The sequence below is a fragment of the Phoca vitulina genome, unplaced genomic scaffold (genome assembly GCF_004348235.1).
Source record: "Phoca vitulina isolate PV1807 unplaced genomic scaffold, GSC_HSeal_1.0 scaffold62, whole genome shotgun sequence".
NCBI lineage: Eukaryota > Metazoa > Chordata > Mammalia > Carnivora > Phocidae > Phoca > Phoca vitulina.
In genome coordinates this window covers 7,197,466-7,223,231 of record NW_022589765.1, presented here as the reverse complement: position 1 = coordinate 7,223,231, position 25,766 = coordinate 7,197,466, and the positions used below count along the sequence as shown (strand labels likewise).

At 44.3% G+C, this 25,766-nt stretch overlaps 1 protein-coding gene across 1 annotated transcript in view; it reads left to right on the top strand.

The window, feature by feature from the left end:
• The window catches only part of IL13RA1 (interleukin 13 receptor subunit alpha 1), a 52,817-nt gene that overhangs the window by 6,933 nt on the left and 20,118 nt on the right, over positions 1–25,766 (top strand). Inside the window, exons 3-6 of the mRNA XM_032391410.1 lie at positions 7,243–7,381; positions 9,143–9,263; positions 18,541–18,728; positions 20,821–20,972. Of these exons, the coding sequence (XP_032247301.1) occupies positions 7,243–7,381; positions 9,143–9,263; positions 18,541–18,728; positions 20,821–20,972 (600 nt within the window). The remainder of the gene's footprint in view (positions 1–7,242; positions 7,382–9,142; positions 9,264–18,540; positions 18,729–20,820; positions 20,973–25,766) is intronic.

The following is a 25,766-nucleotide window of genomic DNA, read 5'->3' as shown; positions in this document are numbered from 1 at the left end:
TGAGGAAAAATGAGGGGAACATTCAGCCTTCCCAGTCAGATGTGGTCAACTGGCATAAGTGAATTTTTGTTAACGGGATTGGATCATTTCAGATTCTTTATGATAGTCTTATTCAACGGAATTTTCGCTCAGGCCTGATTGGTTTGAAGCCCCTTCTAATTGACAGGTTCTTCAAAGCATCAGATCATCTGTCCAAAACTGTTTTATATCTTTATGCCTTCTTTCAGTGAAGGGGGAGGTCAGGGACATTTGGGGTTGAATTTGTCCAGGATTGTGAGGAGGCTGAATGAGAAGTTGTTATTAGTGACAGGGCTTTGGCTCAGTGAATTTCGAGATCATCAGATTCATGCAGCTCGGTGGCAGGGAGAGTCGGGAGAACTGGGTTCTAGTTGGCGGACCACTCAGCTATCTCTGTGGCCTGGGCAAGTTACCTAACCTCTCTGAGCCTTAGTTTCCTGCTGTGTAAAGTATGGCTTTACTCACTTCCCTGGCTTGCTGGGACACGGCAAATAATGTATGTGAAAGCTTAATAAAGCGAGGATGGAAAAGGTTCTTCCTCTTGAGGGAAACTTGCTAATCTGCCTTTCTTGCCCCTTTTCTGCTGAGGTGTTAATTATGGCTCAGGTGTTCGCTGATGAAGAATTGAGGCTACTCAGGAGTATTTGCATTTTATTTATTTTTAATTTTTGTAAAGATTTATTTGTTTATTTTAGAGAGAGAGAGTGCAGTGGGGAGGGGCAGAGGGAGAGGGAGAGAGAATCTCAAGCCGACTCCCCACTGAGCATGAAGCCCGACAGGGGACTCAATCCCAGGACCCCGAGATCATGACCTGAGCCAAAATCAAGAGTTGGCAGTTTAACCGACTGAGCCACCCAGGCACCCCAGAAGTATTTGCATTTTAAAGGAGGTTCTCTAAACCTGAATAGACATTTTTCCAAAGAAGACGTACAGATGGCCACCAGACATGTGAAAAGATGCTCAGCATCACTCATCGTTGGGGAAATACAAATCAAAACCACAATTAGATAAATCACCTCATACCTGTCTGGATGACTAGTATCAAAAAGATAAGAAATATTGGGGCACCTGGCTGGCTCAGTCAGTGGAGCATGCAACTCTTGATCTCGGGGTTGTAAGTTTGAGCCCCACATTGGCTGTAGAGATTACTTAATAACAAAATCTTAGAAAAAAAAGGACAAGAAATATCAAGTGTTGGCGAGGATATGGAGACAAGGGAACCCTCTTGCACCGTTGGTGGGAATGTAAATTGGTACAGCCGCTATGGAAAACAATATGGAGGTTCCTCAAAAAATTAAAAATAGAACTGCCCTATGATCTAGCAATTCCACTTCTGGATATTTACCTGAAGAAAATGAAAACACTCATTTAAAAAGATACACGCATGCCTGTGTTTATTGCAGCATTATTTACAATGGCCAATTTCCAATAGCCAAGGGATAGAAGCAACAACCTAAGTGTCTACTGATAGATGGATAGATGAATGGATAAAGATGTGGTATATATATATATACATATATATATATATATACATATTATATGTATATAATATTACTCAGCCATAAAAAAGAATGAAATGTGGCCATTTGTGACAACATGGATGGAACCAAAGACAAATACCATATGATTTCTCTCATGTGGAATCTAAAAAACAAAAGGAACAAACAAAACCAAACTGCAACAGATTCACAGATACAGAGAACAAACTGATGGTTGCAGGGGATGGAGGATGGGTGAAGTAGGTGAAGGGAATTAAGTCATTCAAACTTTCAGTTATAAAATAAATAAGTCATGGAGATGAAAAGTACAGCATAGAGAATATAGCCAATAATATTGTAATAACTTTGTGTGGTGGCAGTTTAACTAGACTTATCACGGGGATCACCAGGTAAGGTATATAAATGTCAAATCACTATGTTGTGCACCGGAAACTAATATCACATTGTAGGTCAACTATACTTCAATTAAATAAAAGCAAACAAACAAAAAAAGAGATGCTGTCGACGCAAAAAGAAGCCTGTAATACTTTCAGGAGTTGAGTTCCCCTTTTCACACTGTTGGCTTCCTCTTGTTCCTAAGGAGGGGCCATAGGCATTTGGATTCTTGGTGGCCACTTTCCTAGTTCAGCCTTGAGAAATTCTGGGAAAGACCTTGAAGTCCTTCGCCTAAGTATCTCATTGAAACTGAGGAGAGGTCACCTTTTTTTCCTAACAGGTCCACATTCATTAGGCAGCCAAGCACACCCGAGGATCGATCAGGTAGACATGGTGGTAGTTTAGCCTAGAAATGGGGCTCATTCCACAGTGTAGATACAGACATTTAGACTTGAAAGTAGCTTTAGGAGGCAGTGGAATTAGACAGAATTGGGTTTGAACATTTGCCTCTTTGCCTTTCGGAGGTGTGTGACCCTGAGCAAGTCACTTAACCTCTCTGAGCTTCCAATTCCTTGTTTGTAAAATGCTGGGGTAGGACCTACTTTGTGTGAATGGTGCGCGTGTTCAAGGAGATGATGTTTGTAACACATCTGGCACCACGTTAACGTTCAGTAATTGTCAGCTTTTATTATTATTGTTAAGTTGAATCACGTGAAATTGTTGCTTTTTTAGGTCATATGGTTCAACCTAATATTACCCTCCATTTTGCCCCTGAGGAGACCAGATGGAGACCACGAAGGGAGACCTCTGCCTAAAGCCTGCTCCTTTATATTCCAGCCATTTGATAGTGTTCATGGCTGTCCACTCGTGATAAACACGGATTATCCCTTGTAATCAATGATGGGAGATTTCCTGGCCAACCTTTTGAAGTTTACAATCCTGAGGCTGACCGTGAACGGCAGGAGTGATTTCCTTTTCCCCTTTCCATCCTTTAGACAAAGCATTGGCATCATCAGACAAAACTGGGGCGTATATGTGCTTTGAAGCATATTGAAGGAGCGGCTTTCGGATAGTTTGTACATGTTAGGGGGGCTTATGCGACCATCTAAAGATCCTAAGTTGCTAAATGAGATAAACCCTTGAGGTCATTTTCAGTCTTCAAATTGGAGGACCATTAACACGAGTGATAGGGATTCATAGATGATTTTTTAAAAATACAAGGTCAGGGGCGCCTGGGTGGGTCAGTCAGTAAGCAGCTGCCTTTGGCTCAGGTCATGATCCCAGGTCCTGGGATCGAGCCCGGCATCGGGCTCCCTGCTCAGCAGGGGGCCTGCTTCTCCCTCTCCTTCTGCCTGCCACTCTGCCTACTTGTGCTCTCTCTCTATCTCTCTGTCAAATAAATAAATAAAATCTTTAAAAAGAAATAAAAAATAAAAACACAAGGTCAGTTTTAAGTGGCTGCCCTCCACCATTGTTTTAGCGATATCTACTAGTTTCCTAGTCTGGCAAGTAGGAGGATCTGGCATCGAGTTTTGATTTTGTTTTTGTTTTTTGGCTTGTTGCTGTTAAAAAGAATGTTGATTTATGTGCTTTGGCATCAGATTAGATCTCTTTTATCACCCAGAGATAGCAAGTCTCACTAGGTGAATAAATTTAGCTATTGTTCCATCCAGGCATCCAGAGAGGCAGGAGCTGAGTCCAACTCTCTTTTTCTACTGAGAAAGGAATCTGGAATTGGGAAAGGTGTGATCCAGCCAAATGAACATTGGTCCTGAGGGGGGAGGGACCAGTTCAGGACTCTGGCCTTGGTTTTTGATAAATTTTCAAAGAAGCCCAGATTCCCCAAGGGGTGGAGCAGAGTGTCCTACAGCAGCTACCAGGGGAATGAGTCACCACAGCCGAAAGTCACGTGGGAGCCATCAGCCTTATCTCATCAAGATCTGCTGGGAGGGATTTAGTTCCTTGTCTGATAGAGATGTGCTGGACTTGGTGATCATTGACAACTGGGGTTTCTCCTTTTTTTCATGCCAATTTAATATTGTTTACCTTAAACTTTGAAAGAGATTTTTTTTAAAGATTTTATTTATTTGAGAGAGAGAGAGAGAACGCACAAGCAGGGGGAGCGGCAGAGGGAGAGGGAGAAGCAGGCTCCCTACAAGCAGGGAGTCTGGTGTGGGGCTTGATCCCAGGACCCTGAGATCATGACCTGAGCCGAAGGCAGACGCTTCACCGACTGAGCCACCCAGGCGCCCCTGAAAGAGAGTTTTAAAAATGATTTTGTTTTGGGCGCCTGAGTGGCTCAGTTCGTTAAGCGACTGCCTTCAGCTCAGGTCATGATCCTGGAGTCCCAGGATCGAGTCCCGCATCGGGGTCCCTGCTCAGCAGGGAGTCTGCTTCTCCCTCTGACCCTCCTCCTTCTCATGCTCTCTGTCTCTCATTCTCTCTCTCTCAAATAAATAAATAAAATCTTAAAAAAAAAATGATTTTGTTTTTCCCCCTACTGTCTCTTTTCTCAGTTATTACTATTATTATTATTATTTTAAAGATTTTATTTATTTATTTGACAGAGAGAGACACAGCGAGAGGGGGAACACAAGCAGGGGGAGCGGGAGAGGGAGAAGCAGGCTTCCTGCAGAGCAGGGAGCCCGATGCGGGGCTCGATCTCAGGACCCTGGGATCATGACCTGAGCCGAAGGCAGACGCCCATCGACTGAGCCACCCACGCGCCCCTCTCAGTTATTATTTATATGCCCCCAAGGACAAGGTTCAGATTAAGTACTAAAGTATTTTTTTAATTTAAAAAATTTGATTATAATAAAAATCTTTGTGTAATAAAATTCCTCAGCCCTCTCACTGGAACAGTATCTAATATAATAAGAGAACTGGGGTTTTTCCCATGATGATTCTAATTTATGGCATTTAACCATACGTGTTCCGCCTGGTATCTTCAAAGAACAGAGGCTGCTTCCAAACAAGAATTATCAAGGATCCTTGGGTCAGGGTGGCTCCTTCAGGGGTATATAGGACTTGAGCTTAGTAAAATTGTGACGGTGAAATTTGCACTTGGAACTTTTGTGCCACCGTTACCGTGATCCTGGGGCTGGTCTTCACTTTCACAGGCTGAGAACCCTCATTTCCTCAGCACACATTCATCTCTCAAGGGCCAGTTCCTTACTTTGCCACAAGAACTGTCACGGTGAAAAAACATTCTAGAAAGCTTTCTGTTGGCGTAACTGGTGTGTTCCATCCCTGTAGGCAGCAACTATATAGAAAGCCAAATGATAAGTAGGTTTCTTGTGAAGGAATCAGAAATTAGTTGTGCAAATGTACTTGGCTAAGAGTAGCTAGAGGTCTCACTGAAGGTAGGCATAGCTTTGCCAGTGGACAGAAGTACTCATTGTCTATGGGCCCAAATCCCCCTCTTTTCTCCCTGCCAGAAGTTTGCTCACACCTTTGTTTGTCTTTTCTTCGGAGCTGACCAGCTGGCTCCCTTTTCAGAGTGCTGTCTTGCCTGGGCCTAAGAGATATTCAGTCTCTCTAACGTGACTTTTTTTCATGTCTTTGCTATGATTCATCATTAATTGGTGGTTTGCTAGCTACCTCTCTGAGAGCATCCTTATGTCTTGGTTTTGGGAGTATCTCACAGTTGCCCCCATGCTCAGCTGACCTCAGGCTTGGGAAATGGCAGAGTAGCTCCTTAGGGGGGCAGATAGAGGTAAATGTGACAAATCTTCCCCTTCAGGGCCATCAGCACGTATATAAAAGGAAATGCTATCTCCAACTTGAGTCAGAAACCATTGCAAAACAGGAAGCTCCTTGGAGCTCTGATTAAAAGCAGCTTCATTCTTAATCCAACTCTGTCCGCTTGGGAAATGTTAATTTCCTAAAGAGCCCTCTAATCTCATTATTCTGAATCATACTGACCAGATTTGTGATTTGTATCTGTATGCTGTCTATAAGTTGGCTTTCTGTAGTTCCACAAGCCCATCTACTTTTCAGAATAAGAGTGTGGTATACTCAGTGCATATAGCAACGTTTAAAATTTCTGTGTTTGTGTGAGGTAGTCAGAATGGTCAAACAGTACAGAAAGATGTTTAATGATGTCTCTCTTTGGTCCTCAGGGCCTCCTTTATTTTCTGTTCTCAGAAGTGACCAGGATTACTGGATTTTTTTTTTTTAAAGATTTTATTTATTTGACAGAGAGAGACACCGCAAGAGAGGGAAGACAAGCAGGGGGAGTGGGAGAGGGAGAAGCAGGCTTCCCGCAGAGCAGAGAGCCCGATGCGGGGCTCGATCCCAGGACCCTGGGACCACGACCTGAGCCAAAGGCAGATGCCCAACGACTGAGCCCCCCAGGCGCCCCGGATTACTGGATTCTTAAAGCAGTTTTTACCTTGATCTTGATAGTATACTGCATCTAGTTAGGAAATGAATTTTTTTAAAAGATTTATTTATTTTGGGGCGCCTGGGTGGCTCAGTTGGTTAAGCAACTGCCTTCGGCTCAGGTCATGATCCTGGAGTCCCGGGATCGAGTCCCGCATCGGACTCCCTGCTCAGCGGGGAGTCTGCTTCTCCCTCTGATCCTCCCCCTCTCATGCTCTCTGTCTCCCATTCTCTCTCTCAGATAAATAAATTAAAAATCTTAAAAATAAAAAAAAAAAGATTTATTTATTTTTAGAGAGAGGGAGAGAGAGGGAGCGCAAGGAGGAGGGGCAGAGAGAGAGGGAGAAAGAAACCCAAGCAGACTCCATGCTGAGCGCAGAGCCCGATGTGGGGCTCGATCTCACGACCCTGAGACCATGACCTGAGCCGAAACCAATAGTCAGATGCTTAACCGTTTGTGCCACCCAGGTGCCCCTAGGAATTTAATTTTGATAATCTTATTGTGTTTCCTTTAAAATTGCTTTTAGACAGTTGATGTGTTAGCATGGTAGGTTTATAGGCAAATGTCATGATGTTTATACATTTAAAATGTGGGAAATTGTCTTTTATCTATACCAGGGTTTCTCAACGGTGGCACCACTGCCATTTGGTGTGGGCTCATTCTTTGCTGTAGGGGGAGGGAAAGCTGTCCTGGGCGCCGAGGCATGTGCAGTAGCATCCTTGGCATCTGCCTACCACACGCCAGTGGCTGTGCCCTCCTAAGTTGTGACAGTCAAGCACGGTCCCGGGATTGGGGCTGGGGGCAGGGAGAGCAAAATCACCGAGGTTGAGAGTCGCTGACCTGTGCCATCTGATAACCTTCCCCTTTTTTTTTTTTTACACATTTGAACATGCTAATGTTTTATTACCTAAGTGTTTTGCTATATGTTTGCTAGAGCAATACCTTTTTACAATTTCCGAACCTTAGAAAATTGCTCCTGAAACCCATCGTTCAAAAGAAGTGCCCCTGAACGAGAGGATTTGTCTGCAAGTGGGGTCCCAGTGCAGCACCAATGAAAGTGACAATCCTAGCATTTTGGTGGAGAAGTGCACCCCGCCCCCGGAAGGTAACAAGCGAAAGCACTGTTTGTTGGTACTTGGGGGAGAAAGGCAAATTATCCATATGTTTATGTTCAGTGTTCGTTAATTCATTCAGTTTTCAAATATTTGCTGAGTCTGATAAGTTCCAGGCACGTGTACTAGGTGATAAATACGAGGACGTCCCTGCCTTCGAGGTGCTCACGACTTGACTAACTGTGCCTCAGAGTTCTGTAGCATTTAATCACTCGGCATGTGATGTACACACGTAGACATCCTCCCCTAAATTGAGCCTCAGAAGCTTATCTTGCAAAGCGAGCAAGGCATGGATTATTACCCTGCTCCATTTTATGAGCAAGAAGGGAACTGAGTGGGTTGCTCTAGGTCTTCAGATTACAGGTCCAGTGCCTTAAGAAAACCCCCAATACTGTCTTCCTCATTCGATAGAAAGAGTAGCTTGATAGACAAGATGTATTGGGGGAAAGATGTTAGAAAAGGAAAACGGGCCTGCTGGCCTAGCTCCAGTTCAGGACGAGCCCTAGGAAAAGCGGCCACGTGGGCAGGTTGGGCCTTGGCCCCCAGGCCCCTTCCTGCCCATCACCCAGGTCCTGCTGGCTCTTGGGCTGCGTGCAGGGAGGAGCTTATCCTGATGAAGGGCAGGGCTCCTGGAGCCTGGATGTCCATGCTTAAGTCGCAGTGCTGCCAGGGAACAGCTGCGTGACCTTGAGCAGACGACTTGGCCCCTCCCTACTTCGCTTTGCTCAGCTGTAAAATGGGCTTGATGATAGCACCTGCCTCCCAGGACTGTCGAAAGGGTTATGGAAGTCAGTCTAGGCGAGGGGCTTAGAACAGCACCCGGCAACGCGTAAAGGCTGGATGCGTATCATCTAGTAATCCCATGTTGCCCCTTGTTTGGAGGGTCCCATCTCTCCCACTTCCAAACCTTAGCACTATGTGGCCCGTTCTCCAGGCCTTTCCCTCTACCTGCCTTGCACAGATCAGAAGTATATGAAGTCCCATTTGTAAAACTATAAAATTCAGTACTGCCACAAGGCTGGGAGCCTGGTTTGAAACAACTTACCGCCCCATTCTCATTTCTTTAGAAGTTTAATAAATAATACGAAAAAGCCTAAATTGTACTATGACATTAAAATGGTTGATGATGCCCCTGGATAATACTCCTTCAAGAATCCGGACATGATGCCTTAACTCAAAAGGCTATATTATAAAGGTAGGGATTTCAGATGATAAAGATTATATGGCTCCTAAAGTCTTAACACACAGTAAACAACTACCAAGAGTTATATTAATGCTGACTTTCCCCCAGGCTGCTTCAGGAAGAATGTTTGTTTCGTCTTTAAAAAAACAACATGTGTTAGTATTGGTCAAAAGACAGGAAGGTAAATTTTAACTCAATAGACTTGTTTTCTTTAAAGACAGGTAGATACATGCGTTGTTTGTGTTTTCACACTCCTTTAGGAATGCCATACTTATTTCCTACCACTGAAATATTATTTGACCATGAAACACTCTCTACAGTTAGGAATACAAAGTTAGGGTCCCTCAGTGATAGTAAAGATATTTTCTTGGGATCTGGAGGTGAGAGAGAAAGTTGTAACAAGTTAGATTTGGGTTTTCTCCATCCTGGGTGCCTTCTGGGTAAAATGGTATGAGAAATTAGGAATTGGCTTTCTGGTAAAACACTCTCACCATCCCTCATGCCCCAGAGGGTTTGGCGGGTTTGGCTCACAGGGTAAGAAGCATCCTAAACCCTTGGCTGGGTCTTCTAGGTGATCCCGAGTCTGCTGTGACTGAACTACAATGCGTTTGGCACAACCTGAGCTACATGAAGTGTACTTGGCTCCCTGGAAGGAATACAAGTCCAGACACCAACTATACTCTCTACTATTGGTGAGTGTGTATGGGAGACGTGTGGGGGAAGGACTGATTGTGATTGTTTGGGGAGCGTTGGGATCTAACCTACTTAAAAACCGAAACCGAAAAAAGAACATCCTGGTTTTGGGGGCTTTGTTTATCATTACTTTTTTAAGATTTTATTTATTTATTTTGAGACAGAGAGCATGAGCACGGGGAGGGGGGTGCAGAGGGAGAGAGAAAGTCTCCAGCAGACTCCCTGCTGAGCGTGGAGCCCGACGCAGGGCTCGATCTCACCACCCCGAGATTGTGACCTGAGCAGAAACCAAGAGTCGGATGCTTAACCGACGGAGCCACCCAGGCATCCCCTAATTATCATTATTTTTAATTGAAGTATAAATTAACACACAATGTTATATTAGTTTCAGGTGTATGACATAGTAATTCAACAATTCTGTACATGACTCAGTGCTCACCTCGGTAAGTGCAGCTGTCACCTGTCACCATACCATGTTATTGCAGTATTACTGACTATATTGCCTATGCTGTGCTTTGCATCTCCCTGACTTATTTATTTTTTATTTAACTTATTTTTATTTAACTTATTTAACTGGAAGTGTGTGCCTTTTAATCCCCTTTGTCTGTTTCACCCACTCTCCACCCACCTCCCCTCTGGCAACCACCAGTTTGTTCTCTGTATTTAAGAGTCTGTTTGTTTTGTTTTTTAGATTCTACATAGAAGTGAAATCATATGGTATCTGTCTGACTTCTTTCACTTACCATAATATCCTCTAGGTCCATCCATGTTGTTGCAAATGGCAAGATCTCTCTTTTTTTTTTTACGGCTGAGTAGTATTCCATTGTGTATATATACCACATATTCTTTTTACAAATCCAAGAAGATGGGCAGTTTGATTCAGTGGAAGGTGCATCTGCTTTTGGTGTCTACTTTCTTTAAAAAGTAACTGTAGATCCACAGGATGTTGCAAAAACTGTACAGGGAGATCCCAGGGCACCCTTCATGCAGCTTCTCCCGAAGGTAACATGGTCTGTAACTAGAAAGCAGTATCAAAACCAGAAAGTTGCTGTGGTTACAATCCACCCACCTTATTCAAATTTCACCAGTGTCACATGCACTTGGGTGTGTGTGTGTGTGTGTGTGTGTGAGTTCTATGTAATTTTATCACACGTGTAAATATAGAACAGTTCCATTACCACAAGGATCCCCTGAGTTGCTATTTTATGCCCATACCCTCTTCCCTTCCGCACCTCCCCCCGCCTTTCCCTCCCCCAAGTCTCTAACCTCTGGCAATTACTAAACTCTTCTCCATCTCTATATTTTTGTCATTTCAAGAATGTTACTAGAATAGACATAGCATATAACTGTTTGAGGCTGACTTTTTTTAAAAAAAAAAACAAAAACACTCTACATAATACCCTTGAGGTCCTTCCAAGTTGTGTGTATCAGTAGTTCATTTTTTCTTTTTTTATTCCATGGTGTGGATGTGCCAGTTTGTTTAAACATTTATTCATTGAAGGATATCTTGGTTCTTTCTAATTGTTTGCAGCTATGAATAAAGCTGCTATAAATACTTGTGTTCAGGTTTTTATGTGAGCATAACTTTTCATATCTCTGGAAGAAATGCCCAAGAGTGCAATTGCTGGGTCATATGGTAATTGCATATTTTGTGTTATAGCAAACTGCCAAACTATTTTCTAGGGTGGCTGTATCATTTTACATTCCCACCAGCAACGTATGAGTGATTGGTATCTACCTTTAAAAAGGAAAACGATATCATGCCCAGTGATAAAAAGTAAGTTGACTCAACACCTGAAACTAATGTAACATTGTATGTCAACTCTACATCAATTAAAAAAAATTAAGGAACTGATGAGAAAACAACTATTAAAAAAAAAAGTAGATTAGCTCCCCACAAAATAACATACCTGAGATTTGTGAGCACATCCACAAAATGTGTTAAATTTCTAAATTGATCTTTAAGCATTTCCTTTCTTTTAGAGCCTAGAATTATTAGCAGCAGAGCAAGGAGGAAAGGACCAGGTTAATCAGTTCAATTCAGTAAGACTTTATTTGGCACACATTGTGGGTAAAGCACTGAATAGGCAGCAGAGATAAGAAACATGGCTCTTTGCTCATAAGTTTAAAATGTAGAGGGGGAGAGACAGCCCCCAACCCAATTACCTGTGTAAAAATAACAGTGTATGATGAAGGCTAGCAGAGACACAAACGCTCTTTAGAAGCTAGGGTGGAGCTTGGGGGAGGTGGCAGGGCAAGGCTGGGGGGCTGGGATGAAGGGGTTGGACTGCACCCATGGGGGGTTTCTCTGAGCATGGGCGCTGGGGAAGAGCGGGGAGGAAGAAGGCCCATGTTCCGTCTGTGTGATACCGGGCTGGGGAAGAGGGAGAACTTGCGTCGGCAGTGTGCTCTCCCCATGGCCTTGTCCCTTCTTCTGTGCTTCATTCAGACTGTTTCTGAGAGAATGGGGTGCGGGGGGCCACGTCCAGGTCTTCCGAAACTATAGGATAAACATGGCCTTGGCTCCCGGAACGTCCATTTTGCCCGATGACGTGATGAGACGAATTTTTGGCGTCTCAAAGCGCTCTGCGAATCCCGGCATCGCAGGACTCTCTGGCCTGTCCCCTGCGGACTCGCCGGGAAAAGCCCGCACTCTCCTCCCCTGCTGCGCGGGGTGCTCCCCGCCGAGTCCGCCTGGGAAGCCGGACGGCACTGAGACCGTGTGGCTCAGTCTCGAGGGTGGTTTTTTCTCCTGAGATCAACAGTTCTCATTTGAGGTTTTGTAGTTTCACTTGCCCACTTGTGGTACTTGTTTCTCCTTTCATTAAAGCCCTGCAGTGGCTCCCTGGTGGCTTTGGGATAGAGTCCAAACTCCTCAGCACTACGGACAGGAGCCCTTTCTGACCTGGCTCCTTCCGCCCCGTCTGGCCCCAGCCTCCTCCTCCTCCTCCCTCTGTGCACTCCACCCTCTCGCATCCTCCCTGCCGTCCAGTCCGCGCCCAGCGCCTTTCAGTTCCTCAAACAGACCCTTCGGCCACTCGAATGGAACAGTGGCAGCACGCCGCGTCCCCGCGCAGTGAGGACCTCATCCTTTCGCCTGGACACCTCTGCTTTGTCCTCAGCTCAGCTCAGACATCACTTCCCTTCCAGAAAGCCTCCCTTGACCTCTCAAATCTAGATACGTGCTGGGTCATTGTGTCCCGCAGTACCTTGCACTTTCCTGTGTCATCGTACTCAGCACATTGTGTTGTCACTTCCTGTTTACTTAGCGGTAGCCCTCCCCGGGCTGCCGTCTCCCTTGAGAGCTGAGGCTGTGTCTTGTTACCCTCAGGGCCTGACACATGGTAGGGGCTCCAGAAATAAGGTTGAAATGCGTGGTAGGTTCCAAAGCTTAGAGAACATTTGGGATTAGCGTGAGGACTTAGGAGGGGTAAGCAACTCAGGAGCATTATGGTCCAGGAGGAGAAAGAGAGAAGGACCGAGTCGGTCGGACTCCCCCAAGGAATTGCTAGTGAAGGGGCCAGAGAACTAAGCCTTAAGAGGAGTAGCCTGGCTCAGAAGATGTTGCAGTGAAGTCTGGGGAGAGCCGTTCGGACAGGCTTTTAAGATGTCTTAGAAGTTGGTAGCATCCCTGCGTTTATTATGCTGTTAACTTCTCTTGCTTTCCCTGGAGTAGTTATTGGTAAAATCACAGGGAAAACCTTTAGAATCTGTGTCTACAGAAGGAGCAGGGGAGGGAAGGAAAAGCATGAAAACCGTCCCTCATTTCATGGCCGCCTGTGCCGGAAAGCAGTCCGGATACGGGAGTCAGAGCGGGGCTGGAGGAGAACAGGGGCCCAGTCCTTGGAGTTCTTCTGAGCCAAAGATAGGGAAGTGCCTTGAGGCGTGTACTAGCACAAAACAAGTCTGTGCCAATTGCAAAACCTGCGCCCCCTCTGGGTGAATAAATTATAGAAAAAATTGGACCCACCAATTGGAACAAGCATTCTTCTTCCTCTCGGTTGAAAGAGTCCTCTTCCTCTGGGCTGATGCAGCATCTTGCCAAAGCTGAGAGCGGATGGTGCTTGGGCTGGCTGTCAGCCCTCAGTTGGTGCCCCTGTGCAGAGTATAACCTGCAGCCATTGGGGGTGGCTCACAAAGCCATCCCAAGAGAGTGTGGTTCACTGATGCCCGAGGGGGCGGGTGTCAGGGACACCACTTCTTGTCATGTGTGTTCCCAGCATCGGTCATCAGCGTGGACTCTTTCCGTAGTACATACGACCTGTGCTGTCCGATAACGGAAGCCACAACTCCCCTGTGACTACTTAGATACGAATTTAAATTAATTAAAATTAAGTCGAATTAAAACTTCAGTTGCTCAGTCTTACTGGTCACTTTCACACGTGGCTAGTGGCTCCTGCCTTGGACAGCACAGATAGAAAACATTTCTGTAATCCCAGAAAATTTCCTTGGACAGTGCTGGTACAGATTCTATATTCTTCTGCCCTCAGCACTCCACAGCTTCTTCTTTTAACAGATTATTCTGTTAAATGGGCATAGTAATATTAGTGCTACCTCTTAAGGTTGGTGTAAGGGCTGTTATTGGGTGAGAAGTATTTGGAGCTGTGCCCAACTGCTAACACATACAGAGTAAGTGATGAGTGCGTGAGAGCTAGGTATTTTTTTTATTACTATTATTCATCCCCACTCCCTTGTAGATGTAGCCGGTACGCATTGGTGGCTTCTTCCCCCACTTGGAAGAATTAGCAGCTAGTCCTTACCTCCTCTACCCCTGCCCTCCCCTAGAGAGATCCTTTCCAATCAAAACCACAAAAGAAAGGCAGATGCTTGGGTCGTTCATTATCAAGCACTTGGAATTGGTTTAGGTACCAATTATTTAACCAATCGTTAAATCATGTCAAACGAACTGCCAGAGACTGTTTCCCTACTCCCCAGTTAGAAACTGGAATCACTCTGAAGCCCCAGGGCAATGGCTTGTGGTTCTGCAGGGCTAGTCTGGCATTGAAAGGAAAGCTTGGGGGAGGTGGCAGGGCAAGGCTGGGGGGCTTAACAGCTACAGACTAGGGGCGCCTGGGGGGCTCAGTCAGTTAAGCGTCTGTCTTCAGTTCAGGTCATGATCCTAGGGTCCTGGGATCAAGTCCCATGTCAGGCTCCCAGCTCAGTGGGGAGTCTGCTTCTCCCTCTCCCTCCTCTCTCCCCAGCTTGTATTCTCTCTCTCTCAAATAAATAAATAAAATCTTTAAAAAAAAGTAGCCACAGACTAGCTCTGCCAATGAATTTTAGGGCATTTCTTACCACATTAATCATCTTCAGAGTTGGGGAAATTGTCTTTAAATCTGTCCATTTCCTCCTTATGTCTATAGTGTGATTCTGTGGAGGATTTCAGTGTCTGAATCTTCACAGGAAGCACCTGAATGCCTTCTGGCTCAGGTTCTTATCTAGTATTTTGCAAGAAGTCCCCAAAAGTTGTCTGTTCAAAACCCAGTATTTCCCCTTTTGTTATTTTGTCCAAATTACAACAACAAAATTTTTTTAAAAATTTCTTATCTGGGGTCCATGAGAGTATGTGAAACACCCAAGGTACAGAAGTGAAAAAGGAATCTTAAAGATTGCCCATTAGAGAAGTTCCTTTCACTGGTTGAAAAAAATTAATTTTCTGCCTAGTTTTTTTTTTTAAGTTATGTAACAAAAGTGTCATAAATTTCTTCAGTTTCTGTTTCTGGGTGTGGGTGAAAACCATTCCAGGCCTGTCTGATCTAAAACCTAACCATGGCACTAACTTAGAAACTACAGTTTCTAAGACTGAACCACAGGGGCCTACAACTAGGAGAAAAACTTTATGTACCATCTCTTAAGGGACAAGAGCATCTTCTGTATTTTCTTTAAAGATTTTATTTATTTGAGAGCGAGAAAGCACAAGCGGAGGGAGCGACAGAGGGAGAGGGAGAAGCAGGTTCCCTGCAGGGCTCGATCCCAGGATCCTGGGATCATGACCTGAGCCGAAGGCAGACGCTTCACCGACTGAGCCACCCAGGCGCCCTGCATTTTCTGTATTTAAATACTTCTTTGCATAGCCTTTGAAGGAGTAAATACATTAGATCTGAGTTTTGGGGTTTGTTTTTAAAGACTTTATTTTTGTAGAGAAGTTTTAGATTTACAACAAAACTGAGGGGAAGGTACAGAGATTTCCCATGTACCCTCTGCCCCCACCATTCATGGCCTCCCCCATTATCTGCATCCCCCCCCCTCCCCAGGGTGGTACATTTGACACAACTGATGAACCTACGCTGATACATCCTAACCACTCACAGTCCATACTTTACCTTCAGGCTCCCTCTTGGTGTCGTCTGTACTATGGGTTTGGACAAATGTATAATGACACGTGTCTGTCATCATAGCCTCGTACAGAGTATTTTCATTGCCCTCAAACTCCTCTGTCCTCTCCCTGTTCATCTTTCCCTCTGCAGCCCCTACAGCACTGATCCTTCATTGTCTCCACAGTGCTGCCTTTTCCAGAGGGTCCTGTGGTCAGAATCCTACAGCATGCAGCCTTTTCAGATTGATTGGCTTCTTTCACTTCGTAATGCGTGTTTACATTTCCTCCGTGTCTTTTCCTGGCTTGATACCTCTTTTTTTACCATGCTGAATAATATTCCGTTGTCTGGATGCACTGCAGTTTAAATATCCACCTGCTGAAGGATGTCTTCGTCGCTTCTGAGTCTTGGCCGTTATGAATAAAGCTGCTGTAAACATCTGTGTGCAGTGTTTCGCATGGACATAAGTTTTTGACTCCTTTAGGTAAATACCGGGGAGTGTGATGGCTGATCATATGGTAAGAGTATGTGGCGTTTTGTAAGAAACTACCAAACTCTGCCCCCAGAGTGGCTGCAGTATCTTGCATTCCTGCCAGCAGCGAGAGAGCATGCTTGTTACTCCATGTCCCCCCCCCCCCCCCCCCCCCCCCCCCGGCATTTGCTGATGGCACTGCTCTGGGTCATGGCCATTCTAATAGGTGTGTGTAGTGGCATCTTGTTGTAATTTGCATTTCCCTGATGACATATGGTGCGGAACATCTTTTCAGACGCTTCTTTGCCATCTATATTTCTTCTTTGGTGAGGTGCCTGTTTTCTTATTGTTTTAAGAATTCTTTGTATATTTGGGGTAGCAGTCCTTTATCAGATGTGTCTTTTGCAAATATTTTCTCTGAGTCTGTGGCTTGTTTTCTTATCCTCTTACTACTGATTTTTGTAGGGCTGAAGTTTTTAATTTTAACGAAGTCCAGCTGACTGATTATTTCTTTTCTAGATCCTGTCTCCGGTCTTGTATCTAAAAAGTCGTCACCACGCTGCAGCTCATCTAGCTTTTTCCCTATGTCATCTCCTAAGAGTTTTATGGTTTTGCACTTTACATTTAGGTTTGTGATCCATTGTGAGTCTAGTTTTGTGAGTGGCGTAAGGACTGTGTCTAGATTCATTGTTTTGCATATGGACATCTGTCTAGTTATTCCAGCACCATTTGTTGAAGAGACTGTCTTTGCCCCCTTGTCAAAGATCAGTTGACTGTATTTATGAGAGTATCTGATGTGCAAAAGAATCCCCTGGAGAATCGCTGTCAAAATGCTGATGCCTCGGCCCTGGGCAGAACCTGTAAGTAGGATTCCCGGGAGAGGGCTTGAGGAATCTGCACTTTATACAGCCAAAGATGACTCGGAGGTAATAAGTCAAGGGTTTGGGACTCGTCACTGTTAGGTCGTTCTTAAAATTGCCTTCCTTTTATGTAGAACCTTTGCACAGCTCCCATTATGGCTGAGGTAGGGCTTGACTCTGGCTTCTGCCAGCTACTATAAGACAGAACCCTCTGACACCCTAGACAGAGAAGTGTCATGAGCACCTCCCGTGGGCCCGCACCGCACGGGGTGCTGATGCTCACTGGGGAAAGGTGTGTGTAGAGGTTCGGGATGGGAAATAAGGTGCCAGCATTGCTGCTTATTGAAGGCATTTAAAGCCACACCGGAGTAAGACACGTAGAAAACCATTGTGTTCTGGAACATTGATCTGGCAGGGGTCAGAGGGCACTAATAATGAAGGTCAGAGAGGTCCTTCTGGAAAGGACATGAAGCCCGAAGTGATGAGGGCATGAAACAGGGTGAGGGTTCCAGGAATGTCGCAGGAGAGAATCCAAGAAGCTTTGCAAAGGAAGAAGTAACAGAATTTGGTGACAGAATATGGGGAAAGGGGAGGGGGGAAAGGGTGATTTCAAAGGCCGTAATCAAGGAGTCCAGAAAAAACGTGCTCTGACTGATGGGAATGGGGAAGGTCAGAAGACAGGCAGTTTGGCAGGGAAGAGAGGGCATAAGGACGTTGACTTTGAGGCCAGAGTGGAGGACTCAAATGGAGCAGTTAGAAATCTGGGACTAGCTCCAAGGAATCCCCAGTGTAGAAATTATAGTCAAGGGACAGACATGATAAACGGGGAGAATGGATGAGGGAGTAAGCGGTAGAAAGGAATGTGCAGAGGGCAGAGGACCGAATGTGAATCCTCTGAAAAGGGGAAAGGGAGGAGAAGCCATGAAAACAAGGCAGGCAGGCAGAAGGGCCAGAGGAGAACCATGGAATTCAGCAGATGAGGCATTTTCAAGAAGCCTGAAACTTCTCATGCTGGCCTCATAACATCTCTCATACGGAAGATGAAAAGGAGTCAGAGCTCCTACAGTTTCCATAGCTATTGAAAGCACTAGTGTTGGGGCGCCTGGGTGGCTCATTCGGTGAAGCGTCTGCCTTCGGCTCAGGTCATGATCCCCAGGGTCCTGGGATCGAGCCCCCATCGGGCTCTCTGCTCAGCGGGGAGCCTGCTTCTCCCTCTCCCTCTGCCTGCCACTCCCCCTGCTTGTGTGCTCTCTGTCTCTTCCTCTGACAAATAAATAAAATCTTTAAAAAAAAAAGAAAGAAAGAAAATACAAGTGTTTGGGGCGCCTGGATGGGTGACTCTTGATCTCAGGGTCGTGAGTTTGAGCCCCACATTGGGTGTAGAGCTTACTTAAAAAAAAAGAAAAGAAGAAAGTACCAGTGTTCATCAAAAAGGAACATTCGTTTCTTCCTAGAGTATGAAATGGAGCCACATTATAAAATAGGGTTTTAAGAAAAGTTATCTTTCCATATTGCAAATGTTGCCTTTCATGGTCCTCTTCAGCCGTTTGAAAGAAAACAAACGTCTGCCTTTGTCTCCTAAACACCTTGTGAAAAATAATCCAGAAGGTTGTCTCATTATATCTTGCAGGCACAGCAGCCTGGGAAAAATTCTTCAATGTGAAGACATCTATAGGGAAGGTCAACACATTGGTTGTTCCTTTGCTCTGACTAATTTGAAGGATTCCAGTTTTGAACAACACAGCGTCCAAATAGTGGTCAAGGATAATGCAGGAAAAATTCGACCATCCTTCAATATAGTGCCTTTAACTTCTCATGGTAAGTTTTAGAAATCCTGTACAACAGTGTGGATTAAAGTGTTACATCTTTTGAACAGTCAATACAGAGAATAAAAAAGGGATGACTTTGGTTTTAAGATTTTCCCAGAAAAAAAAAAGGACTGTATTTATGTATACCTTTATTTGATTTTTTTTAAAGCAGCAGGCTTGGAAATTCTAATATTTCTTGAGTATATGTGCCACATGCTTTGCTCTTGTTTGCTTCTGAGTGTGCCAAGACTTCGAACACGCAGTCAGTTGTAGGACCGAGACTGGAACCAGGCTCTCTGACTCTTAAGATCTGTTCTCTTTTGCTGATGATGCTCGAGAGGATGATGCTACAGAATAAAATCAAATATGGTTCCTGAATAATCTTTCTCTTAGTTGAAAAAAGGCTTCGACTGGAGGAGGAGCGATCGGAAATGATTCAAACTAGCTAACGTGCAGGGTGGTGACCACTCAGAACAGCCAACGCAGCTGAATGTTGGCCTATTAGAAAGAGGCCTTGACTTGAAAACACAGTATCTGCTTGAGCTCCTAGGTCTTCACTTTGGACAAAGCATATAAACTCTCTTTAAGTGTTTCCTCATCTGTAAAACAGGGTCTGAAGTCCTTCTTGACCTCAGAGGATTGTCTGAAGTTTCAAATGATGTGAGGTATATAAGTATTTTGTAAATCTCTAAAGCAGACTACTACTATAAGCATCGTGTTTATTTATTTGTTGTAAGATTCCAACAGGGAGCGCAGATTCTGGTTAAGTGGTATACAGAAAATTTATAGGCACATAGCCATGAATTGACAAAGGTTCCCAAGTCTGGGAGCAGAACACTATTTACCACCCCTTCAGAGAGTCACGCAGGTGAATTCTAATTGTGGACCGAAGGCCAGGGGAGTGAGGTCGTGGTAACTTGCCAAGGGGGATAATCTGAAGCAAAGCCCTTTGCTGTCCTCCCCCTTGCTTGGCGGATTGTCCTCGGTGAACCTTTTATTTTATTTTATTTTATTTTATTTATTCATTTTAAAGATTTTATTTATTTGACACAGAGAGACACAGCAAGAGAGGGAACACCAGTGGGGAGTGGGAGAGGGAGAAGCAGGCTTCCCGCCCAGCAGGGAGCCTGACGACGTGGGGCTCGATCCCAGGACCCCGGGATCATGACCTGAGCTGAAGGCAGACGCCTAACGACTGAGCCACCCAGGCGCCCCCTCGGTGGACCTTTTAAAGCTCATTTTGCTCTTCTTCCTGGAGATTAGTGGCGACATAAAGGGAGATCCTTCTCAGCTGGAAGATGATATCTTCGAGTTGTGTTCTGCTCATCTTCCACTCTCTTCTGTCACTTAGTATTAAGTGTAGTTGACTCCTGAAAAACTAAATTGACTAGGCTAATTTTTTTTTACTTTAATTGTGGTTATAATCACATAACATTAGATTTCCCATTGTAACCGTTTCTAAGCATACAGTTCAGTAATGTTAAGTATATTTACATTGTTGTGCAACAGATCTCCAGAACTTTCTCATCTTTTAAAACTGAAACTCAATGCCCCCTAAACACTAATTTCCCCTCCCATAGCCCTTGGTAACCAGCTTTCTCTTTTCTGTTTCTATGATTCTGACTATTTTAGATCCTTCATATGGGTGGAATCCTACAGTGTTTGTCCTTTTATGATGGGCTTATTTCACTTAGTCTAATGTCCTTGAGGTTTGTCCATGTTGCAGTATGTGACAGAGACTAGGCTAATGTTTTAATTGTGGTCTTTGATTGACGCAAGTGAGTGGCAGCTGAGGAAACCCCTGGTGCCCCTCATTATCCATTAGGTGGATGCACATCTGGACCCAAGTGCTTCTTTTCTTTATTCTCTGTGTCACAGCTGGATATCCTGATTATACCCCAGCCGTGTTCTAACCGGATCGATGCAGGTCAGAGTTCACGTCATCTGCCAGACACCCCAGAGATGTTCTTTGGATCCATTTTATGAGCAGTTTAAAATAAGCTTTCTACATTAATCGTGACCTTCATTATGTCTACCCATATATGAACCTCATCACAAATACTCTGGAGGCTAATTTGTGTTCTTCTGTTTCTGTCTTTCAGTGAAACCTGATCCCCCACATATTAAACGTCTCTTCTTTCAAAATGGTAACTTGTATGTGCAATGGAAGAATCCACAGAATTTTTACAGCAGATGTTTATCTTATCAAGTAGAAGTCAATAACAGCCAAACTGAGACGAATGATATTTTCTACGTAAGTTTTTCCTAGCTAGTTGATTTTATTTGGATATTTTTCTTTCACTTGAATTTCTTGTAGGGTAAGAAATGGAAACATCAGTGAAATGTAGCTCTTAGATTTGTCACCTGATGATGATGATGATGGTGATGATGAAATTTCTTGTCTGAAATAGGGCATGGTGGAAGGTTTGATGGTTTATGGTAGGAGCATTAGCTGTAAGATTCAAGCCATTCATCAATTCATTTGCTGAACAAATTTTTATTACATATCTGCCACGTGCCAGGCACTGTTTTATGTGCACATGACCCTGACGAAAAGGTCTGTTTTTCCCGTGAAGCCTACCTACTAGGAAGTATGTATGTAAATGAGCAAGCTAATTTCAGAGCATGAATGCTATGAAGAAAATCAGATGGGTCATGTAGTAGCATGATGGGAGGGCCTGTGGGAATATGAGGTTGGGTCATCATCCGAAGTGACGACATTTGAGATAAGACCAGAGTGACAAGCAGGGGCTAGCCATGTGAAGATCTGGGGGTGGAAGGGACAGCAAGTACAAAGACTCTGAGGCAAGAATGAGCTTGGCATGTGTGGGAGACAGAAAGGAGACTGGTGTGGCCAAAATAGAGTAGGGAAAGACATGTAAGCAGGAGGCCGGGGTCCGATCCAGTAGATACTTCGAGGCTCTGGTGGTGGCCATTCCATGGTCTTGGAGTTCGTGGCAACTAGAGTTGTCAAATGTGAGTAGCCCGTAGTTGTTGGATTCGGTACATTTACGCCGTTGGGAATCTAGTACAAAACATACTAATGAGAGGTCCTTGTGGGCCACTGGGCATAACAGGATGTGGTGTAACCTCAGAGCATTGGTCCCACTGTTCCGCTTTACGGTAGAGGTCACACACTCGGGCCTTCAACGCTTTTGTCTGAACTACAAACCAAGTGGGGTTTTGCTTAAATTCAAAAATTTTTGCCCAGATTTAAATACCGTGGTCCCCAAGGAGTATAGTTTCCATAAGGTGGCACCTCAAGACCACAGGGACTGTGCTGGTCACTGGCGTGCCAGCCACCCCGGGCCCCGGGGTGCATTGGAGTTGGAGAAGTTCGAGACCAAGGGTTTTATATTGGCTTTTAAAGGAGCCCCACATCTTGCAAGGGACAAATTCCTTGGTCCAGTTGTTTTAGCTTGCCGTGGGAGTTTCAAAATACTTAACTAAAACAAGCCAGCGTTGACAGGCTGTAACCCCAGAGGGAGTGCCCAGGTCCACAGCTGACCAGAGCGTTTCTGGGCAATCGCAGGTGAATCTGTTTGCTGAAATAGAATAATCACTCTCCATGCCAGAAACCGGTGTCCCCATATGGTACTGCAAAGGGAAAAAGCAGAGGGCTTCCAAGTGGGGAGAAGGTGAGGCTTGGATTTACAACGAAGTCAGCTGTCAGAATGACTACTCCAGCCTTTACTGTTCTCTTCTGTCTGAAATCCTGAGACACATGCTGCTTGTATTACTCACTTGGCACTGAATTACGTCCTGCTGGTTCCCCTGATCACATGGGTAGGCCTTGTGTCCCGACTAAAAATAAAAGCTCCCGTAGGGAGGAGTTAGGTGGTGTTTACTTTGTGCGGCTCCTGCTAATAGCGGCTGACGTGGATGGAGCGATTACTATGGAGTAGGCGTTTTCATAAGCACCTTATCTCAGCTGTCTCGTGTAGTCCTCACGGTAACCCTGAGGATCTGGGGCCTGTGCTTTTGTCCCCGTTTCACAGATGAGAAAAAGGCAATCTCAGAGGCTTACTCCTAAGGTAAGTGGTAGAATCAAGATTTCAGCAGGTCTGACTCTAAAGCTTGTGTCCCTAACCCCAGGGGCCACCTCAGTACTTCCTCTTAACTGTCCCGGCGGTCACTTGTTAGGTGTTTATGATGGGCTGCACAGATCCTCTTCCAGGCACTTCTACAGTAGCCTCTAACAGTCCCTGAAATGCTTCTATCTGAATCTGTATTTTATTGAGAAGCTAAGGCTCAGAGAGGTCAAGGCACTTGCTCAGGCCACACAGCTGGTAAGTTGGTCTGTATGTATTCAAAGGGTGGGCTTCGCGTATTGAACTTGGACCGAGAGCGTTTGGTCTAACACCATGTGCATAGTCCTCACTTAAGAAACTCTTGTTGAACTGAATTACCTTTTTTTTTTTTTTCCCACAAACTTCCGCACTGAAGAGAATGTACATACTATGGAATTTATCCTCCTAAATCCGAACCGTAGTCTATTTGGAATTAACTCTGTTTATACATTTGAGTTGAATGTTCTTTCTCCTAGCAGATGTTCACCAGCTGCTTCCTCTCCTAAAATGTCATCAGCTTTTTGTGTGCTCACTGATTTTGAGCTCTGCTGGTTAGACCTTTTTTTTCCCCCTTTTTGCAAGATTTTTTAAGGAATTATTTTGCCTGGTGTTGTAGTTAAGAGGGGGAAGTAGGCTGGGACATGAACTGGTGCCATCACATGGGAGCTCTGGTCAGAAGTAGCTCATGACAGAATCACAAAGCAAGGAACGACCTTTGACCACCCCGCTTCTCCACAGATGATCAATCTACTCAGTCCTCTGTGCCCTTGTTTTCCTTTTCTCACAGAGTTATCTGAGCAGCCGATAAACTATGCAAGGGAATTTACGTTTGAACAAGAGCCCAGAACCTTCAATTTACACAGTGATGTGCCAGTTTTGGAACGTACATGTATCTGGGAGATGGCCCAGGGGAGGGAGACAGGAACCTGCAACCTGATCCCTCAAGTGGTAGTTGGTACTTGGGATTCCCCCTCAGGTCTCTGATTCCCAAGTGGCTTTTTCTCTGCCGTATATGAAGTATCGACAGGATGCTCTTTATCATTCAGTTGGCCTTTCAGTTCCTCACAGATGCGGCTAGGGACCATTTAGTAAATAACATTCAAGGTCAAAAATCAGAGCTGTGTGTTCTGGTCTTCATCTCATGTTTAAATGTCTCTTTGAAAGAAGTTGACTGTTCCAGCTTTATTGAGGTACGATTGACAAGTAAAACCATATATATTTGGGTTGTACAGTGTGATTATTTTCAAGGTGTACAACGTGATGACTTAATATACATATGTCTTCTGAGATGATTACCACAATCATGCTAATTAATACATCCATCGCATCACACAGTTACCTTTTTTTAAATGGTGAGAACACTGAAGATCTACTCTCTAAGCAGATTTCAAGTATACAATGTGGCATTATTAACTATAATCACCATGCTGTACATTAGGTCCCCAGAACTTACAACTAGAAGTTTATATACCCTTTTGCCCAACATCTCCCCATTTCCCCCGATCACCCAGCCCCTGGCAACCACCATTCTACTCTCTGCCTCTATGAGCTCATTTTAGATTCCACGTTTAATGGAGGTCATACAGTGTTGGTCTTTCTCTGACTTACTTCACTTAGCACAGTGCCCTCGAGTTTCATCCATGTTGTCATAAATGGTAGGATTTCCTTCTTTCCCATGGCTGGATGATATTCCATTATATATATACCACATCTTTATCTATTCATCTATCAGTGCACACTTGGCTTACTTCCATATCTTGGCTATTGTAAATAACGCTGCAGCAAACATAGGGGTGTGTATATCTTGTATCTTTTCTTTCTTTTTTCTTCTTTCTTTTTGTTAGACAGAGAGAGAGCACGTGAGCAGGGACAGGGGGCGGAGGGAGAGAGAGAGAATCCCAAGCAGGCTCCACACCCAGTGCAGAGCCCGACGCAGGGCTTGATCTCACAACCCTGAGATCATGACCAGAGCCGAAGTCAAGAGTTGGACACTTAGCCAACTAAGCCACCCAGGCACCCCAGCAGTGCATGTATCTTTTCAAATTAGTGTTTTCATTTTCTTTTTTTCCCAAAGATTGATTTATTTATTTTAGAGAGCACGTGTGTGAGGGGAGAATGAGAGGGAGAGAATCTTAAGCAGACTTCCCACTGATGCGGGGCTCCATCCCACAACCGTTGAGATCATGACCTGAGCTGAAACCAAGAGTCAGAGGATTCACCAACTGAGCCACCCAGGCGCCCCAATTTTCTTCAGAGACCCAGTAGTAGAGTTACTGAATCATATGGTATTTTTTTTAATTGAAGTATAATTGACATATGGTGTTAGTTTCAGGTGTACAACATATTTTTTCAACAAAATTCTGTACATTTCTCAGTGCTCACCATAAGCGTCACCATCTGTCACCATACAATGTTATCACGATATTATTGACTATATTCCCTATGCTCGTAGTTCTATTTTTAACTTTTTGAGGAAGCTCCATACTGTTTTCCATAGTGGCTGCACCAATTCACATTCCCACCAACACTTCTAAGAGCAGAAATTGAGAGTGCTAGATGCTTCACATCCTCAACAATACTTGGTATTGTCTGGTAGGTGTGTGTATTGTTATTTTGTGGATTTAATTTGCATTTCCCTGATAACTAATGAAGTTGAGCACTTTTGCACATGTTCCTTATCGATTTGAATACCCTCTTGTGAAACGCCTGTTCAAATCTTTTGCCAGTTTTTCTGTTGGGTTGTCTGTCTTTTCCTTATTAATTGGTGGGATATAGGTATATATGTGTGTGTGTATTATATATAAATGTAAGTATATATTATATGATACGTATATATGCAAGTCCTTTGTCAGGAATTGCAAATAACTTCTCTCACTCTATACATGACTTTTTATTTCCTTAATAGGATATCTTTGATGAACAGAAGAAGTTTGCAATTTTAGTATAGGTGACTTTATAACAATTTTTCCTTTAGGGTT